The sequence below is a fragment of the Marmota marmota genome, unplaced genomic scaffold (assembly GCF_001458135.2).
Source record: "Marmota marmota marmota unplaced genomic scaffold, marMar, whole genome shotgun sequence".
NCBI lineage: Eukaryota > Metazoa > Chordata > Mammalia > Rodentia > Sciuridae > Marmota > Marmota marmota.
Window position 1 is genome coordinate 6,604,675 of NW_025999924.1, and position 7,870 is coordinate 6,612,544.

Consider the following 7,870-nt stretch of genomic DNA (forward strand, 5'->3'; position numbering starts at 1 on the left):
GTTAGCAGAGCCAGGAGGGCACAGGCCGTCTGCCGGGCGATGAGCCCAGCAATTTGAAGCCAGCCTGTTCAACATACCATCCCTCCTGTCTAAATAAATAAATAAATAAATAAATAAATAAAATTAAATAAAAAGAAAGGGAAAGAGGAGAAAGGAAAACTTTGTACCAACTTTGTGTCTTCCTCCTTTTCTGCTGTTGAGAGAACTATGCCTCTAGCTCCCCTTGCCAGGTAGTTTCTAGATAGTTTTGGCCAATAGAAGACACTGGCAGAAAATAAAGAACAGAAAAAGAAAACCAGTTGTCTCAGGCAGCATTCGTTTCCTATGGAATCTCCAATAGGCTCGCCTCCTCCAGCTCTCTCTACACAGCCTGTCACTCTGGGGTTCTGGCTTCTACTAGCTTCTGGGCCTTGGTAATACCATCTCCTCCCATTATCCCTCCAGCCTGGAGATGGGATTTCTGCCATGGCTCCTCTCTAGATACGTTCTGTCACCCTGTCCTGTGTTTGGCTTCCCAGATTTTCCAATATAACCAATATTCCTTATGAAACTCTCTCTGTATAAATGGATTAAAGAAGTCTCTTTTTCTTGATGAAGCTTGACTCACAAAACAAGAAATTTTGCCTCATGAGGCCTTTTCCAGTTACAATTAACATGCCCTAGAAAGTTGAACAAAAAGTTCAATGATTTGCTCCAAACTCTTAGTTAATTAGTGATATATTCAGAGCTTGATCCAAGAGCTACTAAATAGAAAGGTATCACCACAGTGACCATGTGTTCTTCTCTTTAAATCTCAAAGTTCGTTTTGTTGATTTGCATACCAATTACCTACCATGTAATTTTCTTATCAATTACATTGTCTTCCCCAAAATGAAGGTTCCCTGCCTTATGGATTTTGTTTTTGTGAACATTTTCAGACCCATTTGATATGTGATTTTTAGAATTGCTGAGGCTTCGGCATTACAATCAAAGGGTTCACTTAAGTGGTTGTCAGTCTAAACAGGTTGAAATTTAGCTGATTTCTATATTGAGATTCTATATTTTCTGTGAAAATATTGTGGTAAAGCAATTGGATACTGTAAATCATATCATTTTTCCACTGTCTTGAGCTTGGATAGTCCTTTTATCTTTGGATCTTTTCCTTTCCTGTTCCAGGTTCACTAGAAATAGCATGGGCTAGCAGTGCTACTATTTGAATTCTGGGCAGCTGCTATCCTGTGCTGATATCAGCAACCCTGAACATTTAGCTGTAATGAGGATTACTTAACATGCATTGAGCCCTGTCCATGGGCTAGATGCAGAGAGATTCAGGATGAAGCACTTATCTTAATGAGTCAGAATTTGGAGCACCTCAGCTTAATTCATTGTGAGCAGTTTTTGGAGAAAATGGAACAGAAAGCTCTGTGGTGTTTTCTACCAGCCTGGTTATTTATAAGCCATCACAAGAAAACTAAGAAAGTGCTCACTTCCTTTCTCTCTCTAGGGAGAACTTCCTTCTCCAGAATTTTCTAGATTATCCCAGGAGCAATGCACTCTTCTTGTTGGGCAGGTCAATCTTGTAGCCCCTTTGTTTAAAATCAGCAGCAGCTTTGCATCTTTCCAGGACAAAATCCAAATTCCTAAACTGAGCACACAAAGCCCTTATCATGGCCTGGCTTCCCATTCTCAACTCACCCCTCCCATCTCAGATCCCCTACCCCATCCCCTTTTGCAGTTCCTTGAATATCTCTCAGTTCCTTGAAAACCTGCTACCTTTCCATTGTATGACATCTACATCTGTGTTATCTTAGCTCCTCACTGCTGTGCGTGTGACCGGTTCCTCCAATCTTTTAAGAGCCAGCTTAAAACTCACCTGTATTTGAAGGTCACCCTGATCCCTGGAGGGAGGGGTGACTCTTCCTTACTATTCATAATAAAAATAGCTCCACCTTGTTGGGTATTTCCCCTTCCACTGCACTGCAAAAGAAGGACTTTTATTCCCATTTTATGGATGAAAAGAGATTGAGATTTGCAGAAACTAGCTGATTGAGACCTGAGGATGTAGCAGAGCAGACATACAAGCAAGGGCTATGGGATTCAAGAACATGTGGATCTCAGTGCACCTTCTATTCTATTGTGATGCCCTCACATACTCACGGCACTATTCGTGGGGCTTCGGAACTACAAGTTTACCTGTTTCAAGAGAGCTCTGGGCTGTGCAGGGCTCCACCCTTTCTCTCACAACCAAGCCAAATACCAACGTGACATGAAGTTGAACTCTCCTCCCAGCTCCCAAATTGCTGCCAAGACCCCTCTTTCCACTTCTCCCATCCTAAGAATATTGCTTGACTTCTAGGGAAGCAGAACATTATGGGTTTTAGCGTCAGACAGACCTGGCCTGGAGTCTAGGCTCTGTCACTTCCCAGCATGTGAACTTGAGCACATTTTAGAACTCCTCCGAACCACAGGGTCTTCCTCATTTACAAAATGGGGAAGAGAATAGTACCTATCTCACAAGGAAAGCTGGTTGTCAGGATTAAATAAGATGATGCCTATAGCAATTAACCTACTTCCTGATAATAGTAAATGTTCACTTAATAAACATCATCCGTAATTAGCAACATCTCATTTCTTAGCCTTGCAAATATCTGCTCATGCATTCATGGACAATTAAGGTATGAGCCGATTTGGGTTTTAATATAATTCTACTCAAGAAGGTTTTCTTTATAAATTATGGCTCCTACAGTAATTTGACTCCCAAAAATTAAAGGAATAAAGTATAATGGAAAAATATCCACCAGTGTAACTGGAAATTTTCCTCAGTCTCCAACAAATGACACTGCTTAGGTGACTGCCCCTACACAATCTACCACTGGATTCGCATAAGTAGATGAAGACAGATCTTAGCTAATATTTTCTTTTTATTGCCTTTCTTATAATAAGGACTACTTAAACTCCATGAGCATTGCTATGATGATTCAGGTTCCTTCTTACTAGACTACTAGGCAAAAGGTCAACTTGTCCTTTTTTGCTAATGTTGATGGAATGCTTTACCTTGTACATGGTTTTACACCTGTCCTCCAATCTTCTTGACAACTGGAAAAAGCTATAATTACTTTCATCATTTCAGATTTGAGGAAATCGGAGTTTAAAGAGGTTAGTCACTTACCCAAGATGATACAGCTGAAACCGGGCAAGCAGGGAATGCAGCTTAAGCCTGTCTGACCTCAGAGCCAAAGCTCCTATTCATTATAGGATTTGAACAACTTTTAAAATGGACTTCAACAACTTTTGTATGTTCCCTTCTATTTTCAGACATCTGGGATACCCATCTCTCAGTACTGAGTGTTGAATTTTTAACAACTGACTCTCCAGGAGAAAAATCAGTGCTTTCTTATTTTCGTGGTAGAAATAACTCCCACTTGATGGCCAAGTTTAAAACACCAGGATAGTATCAACCAGCTCACAAAATTCCTGAAAGTGTAACCATCAGCTCTCAGGAATAGGTTCAAATGGCACACAAGCTCCAGGACACCACTGCCAACCATCAGAATTGGAGAATAGTGATTTCCTAAGCTCTTTACCCAACTGTCTTCTAGGTCAGTGATTCACAATCCTGGTGGAACATTTGCGTCACCAGGGAGCTAATGACAATCCAACGCCCTACCTCCAGAGATTCTGATTTCATTGACCTGGGGTATAGCCAGGGCAGCAGTAATTTTATTAAAACTCAAATCATTCAGAGGCACAACCAGGGTTGAGAAGCACTGCTCTGGGGAGAAAATATCCTTCTTATCATTCATTCATAAAAGATGCAATGAAAATATGGTATTCTATATCAAATCTATATTTCCTTCACCTTTTCTAACTTAAGTTTTATAGAGAAAGTGACCAGCTATACTAGTTTATAAGATTTTATTTAACCTAGTTTATTCAAGAAATGATTTCCAATATCTTTTCATCTAAACAGTGAGTGGCATGTAGTAGAAATGCAATCGAGTGTGGTCATTATTATTTTCATTGTTATTATACCTTGAATTTAGTGATCTCTTAACAAACTCTTATGATTCTCTCCTCCACTGATTTTATAACTTGCTCTTGGTTGAAACTCAAATAATTAATGCAATTATGTTTGTCCCCAGGACAAAATTTTCAACATCTCTCCCCAAACAGACCCAAAATCAGGGATCTTCCTTTCTCTCGAAACAACCTAGCTCCCCTACCAGATCAAAAATGTAAGTACCATGGCTCTTCCTATTCTTCCTTTGCAAGTGTTAACATGTCTAGATGCAACCAATGCTACTTTATTTTCATTTTGAGAAAGAACATCAGCTACTAACACTTGTGAATTAGAGGAAAACAAAGACAAATTTCCATAAAGACGAGTAATTCTTATTTTGGATAAAAACTTAAAAAAAGAGTATTCCCTCCCTTCAGAAATGTTTGTGTTTGAACTCTAAAATCAAACCAGAAGTTTATTTTGCTTAACGTCTTTAAGAAGATACTTTCAAAATTCTTCTTGATTTTTATTTCCTTACTGGATAAGACAAAGAGAAATGTGCTTCGATTTTAAACTCATAGTGCACACACTCCTAACAAAAGGAATGCTGTTCATCAAGATCATTTGATGTATTTATTTGGCATTCTTGATACATTTGATGGTGTTTTACACAAAAAAAAACCCACTAATATAAAATATTAATATATACTATGGGCCAGTAATCTTCAAATTTGAGTGTCTAAATATTACCTGGTATACCTACCATAAAGTAGATTACTAGGCATAACACCTATGATTCTGAATTTATGTAGCCTTATACTGGACTTTAAGGCCAGTTATATTATTATTCCCATCATATAAATGGTAAAACCAAGTTCAGAAGAGTTACATGACTTCCCCAACAGCACCCAGGTTGTAAATAGCAGAGCCAGGAGCAAAAACTACAGGATCCTAAGTCAGTTCCCTTTCCTCACAAAAAAAGCAACACACTGGATTCTAATTTCCTTCCTTCTTTGTCTTCCTGCCCCACCCTGTCCTGTTTCTCTCTCATATGCCTGCTGTCTCACTCTGTCTCCCCCCTACCTCACCCCCCCACAGGCCATTCATATCTTAATTGTCAGATTATTTAAGAACTGTCCTAACCATTTCAGACAAGTTCCTTAACCTTTTTGTATTTCACTTTCCAAACTGTGGCTATAACAAGGGTAGAGCCTTATAAAATGGTTGGAAGGACTAAATAAAATAACATTTATGTACGTAAAACACTTGGCACACATTTGCACAGAGCAAATAGGCCAATATGTCCTCTTTCCCTCAGGCTACATTTTGCAGGAGACCAGTCAAGAGTTCTAGAACTCTTTAGGTAAAAACAATAAACTATGTGGTCTTAGTACAACCTCATCTTTTTGTAGATGAGGAACTAAGGAGTAGTGGAGTATTTATTCAAAGTCACACAGAGTTAGAAGCAGAAGACTAGAACCTGACAAGTCAGCTCTTCTGCCCTTACTAATTTGTGTGAAGTCCAAGTATTGGATCAGTCAGAGTTCCGGTTTTGTGTCCTTTTTAATTATTGCATCAAATTCAAACCTGAGCCCATCTTTAAGAAGAACTGTAGCCACAAAGACATCTGGTTAAGGAGTCAGTCTTGAATCCTGGTGGGGCTTGGAAAAGCCAAAGAGGTTTCCTTTGGCTGAGCCCAGAAGTTTGCTTTCACAATTAAGTTTCAAGAGAGAAGCCAAAGATCTCTGACCAATTTAACTCGAGGAAAAAGAAATACAAGATCCCAGCAGCTCGGGAGGCTGGACAGGAGGATCATGAGTTCAAAGCCAGCCTCAGCAAAAAGTGAGGCACTAAGCAACTCAGTGAGACCGTGTCTCTAAATAAAATACAAAATAGGGCTGGGGATGTGGCTCAGTGGTCAAGTGCCCCTGAGTTCAATCCCTGGCAACCCCACCCTCCTCACCCCCACCCACCACCACACCCCCCCCCCAAAAAAAAGAAAGAAAACGAAATACAAGGGCATACTGAGCTCTTCCTAAAAGTAGCCTCCCAGCTACGCAGGAGGCTGAGGCAGGTATATTGCAAGTTTGAGGCAGCATTGGCAATTTAGCCAGGGTATTGTCTCAAAAAGAAAAAGAAACCTGAGACCCTTTGGAGGTTTGTTTAAAAGCACAGTACAAATGTCTTAGGGCTTGTATAGAGCCTTGCGCTGACTTGACCATCCATAGCTGCCTCACCCTAAGGAAGAGTTCTGACAGGCACGCAGAGCCCAATCATGTTTTGATCAAACTTGGCAATCTTGTATTTGTGCATATTTGAAATCCCTGACTACATATGGTAAGCCTGAATAGATATGCATACCCAGCATTCCTCCACAGTCCAGCTCTGGCCAACATCTTCTTAGAAATGCCTCCACTCCTTAAAAAATAGCACAGTCCCTTGTGAGCCCAGGAGGAAGTAGTTCTTGACCATTTCTTTCTGTTCTTTCTCCACAGTTCTATCTGGAGAACCACTAAGAACAAACCGAGTGCTTCCTGCGATTCCAAGTCAAAGGGGACACAGCACACCACTTGGAGAAAGCGATTGTCCTGCCAATACCACCAACACTCCCAACTAACTGGGGGACCCTAACTGCAGGAACACAGATAGCATATATTTTCAACTCCCAAAGGACGAGATTACTCAAGTTTGTAAGAACAAAGACTAATTTAGTGAACTGCACTCTATAAGCCATTCACAGTTTTTTATAACTCAGAATTCCTTATTCCAAATAAAGACAGTTCCTAAATAAGCACTTAGAATCTTTGAGTGTGCATATATTTAAGTCTGTAAGTTTCTGTGACCTCTACTTGCCAAATTTTAAAAAATATGTTATTAGTAGGGAAACTTAGCTGTGTTTGATTTGCTTTGTGACATGTTTGCTGTTTTGTCTGCTGAATGATTTCATGTGTTTTTGTTTTTTAATGCTTTGCTAAATAAAAAAACAAAAAAGATATCCCAGACTTGTTCTTCGCATTTATTATAGTTCTACCTTGGACTGACAAAACATAATGAAAATTTAAGTAATAAATTCCCATAAGCATCACAGTATATGACTTTTAAATGTATGATCTTGTGCAAAATATTTTCTAATATTGTCAGTTCCTGGCTGCAGCCCAAATCACTTGACATTGTCTGTGTCCCGTCTTTGTTATTTGATGATTTCCACCTACTGTTTTGTTCAGATATGATTGATTATTCCAAAAGTAGAAGGTCATGTGAGTTGGCAAAGTGTACATCCTGGCCTACCATAATTGGATAGGCATTTCTCACACATTCCTCAAATACTCTACATAATTAATAGTTCTTTTTTTCTGTTTCAAAATAATGGTTTCTGCCTACTCAAGGCCTTCTCAAATCTATGACTTAGTAAGGTTTTGAAAGACTACTTCTAACTGCAGACCTCTTTACTAAGATGTTTATGTGCTGTTTGGATTTATTTTGGCTAGAGTCCTGTATAAAGTTCAAGGCTTATCCACATAAGATGATGATTACTCCATGTTATTTCCGAGCTTGCATGTTATTTTGTAAGTATCTCAACTATAGAATTTACTACTCTATATTAGTATTATTCATTTTAAAAGAACAGACTCTCTCATTAGCTACATAGAAGCTCCTTTGGGGCCAAATTGCAGTTCTTTGACTTTGCCCTTCTAGAAATTTGTGCCGAGCCTGGCACAAAGTAAACACTGGATCATTTAATATTTATCAGGAAGGAACAGAAGTAGACAGGGAGTTGGCAAGAGCAGGAATTGTAGGAAGTGATAATGAAGAAGTCATAATCCCATTTTGACAATGGTAGTTGTCTTAATCAGACGTTTTTAACTTAAAGTCTATGGATCAACCTCCAAC

General features: G+C 39.2%; 1 protein-coding gene across 2 annotated transcripts in view; it reads left to right on the forward strand.

Annotated features, from left to right (window-relative positions):
- Ankrd55 (ankyrin repeat domain 55) overlaps positions 1 to 6,972 on the forward strand; it is a 95,848-nt gene extending 88,876 nt beyond the window's left edge. Inside the window, exons 10-11 of one of the 2 annotated variants that reach the window (XM_015497293.2) lie at positions 4,122 to 4,214; positions 6,475 to 6,972. In XM_015497293.2, the coding sequence (XP_015352779.2) occupies positions 4,122 to 4,214; positions 6,475 to 6,596 (215 nt within the window). In that variant the 3' untranslated portion in view covers positions 6,597 to 6,972. The remainder of the gene's footprint in view (positions 1 to 4,121; positions 4,215 to 6,474) is intronic. The other variant, XM_048800028.1, reaches the window with a different exon arrangement.
- Positions 6,973 to 7,870: the final 898 nt, after the last annotated feature.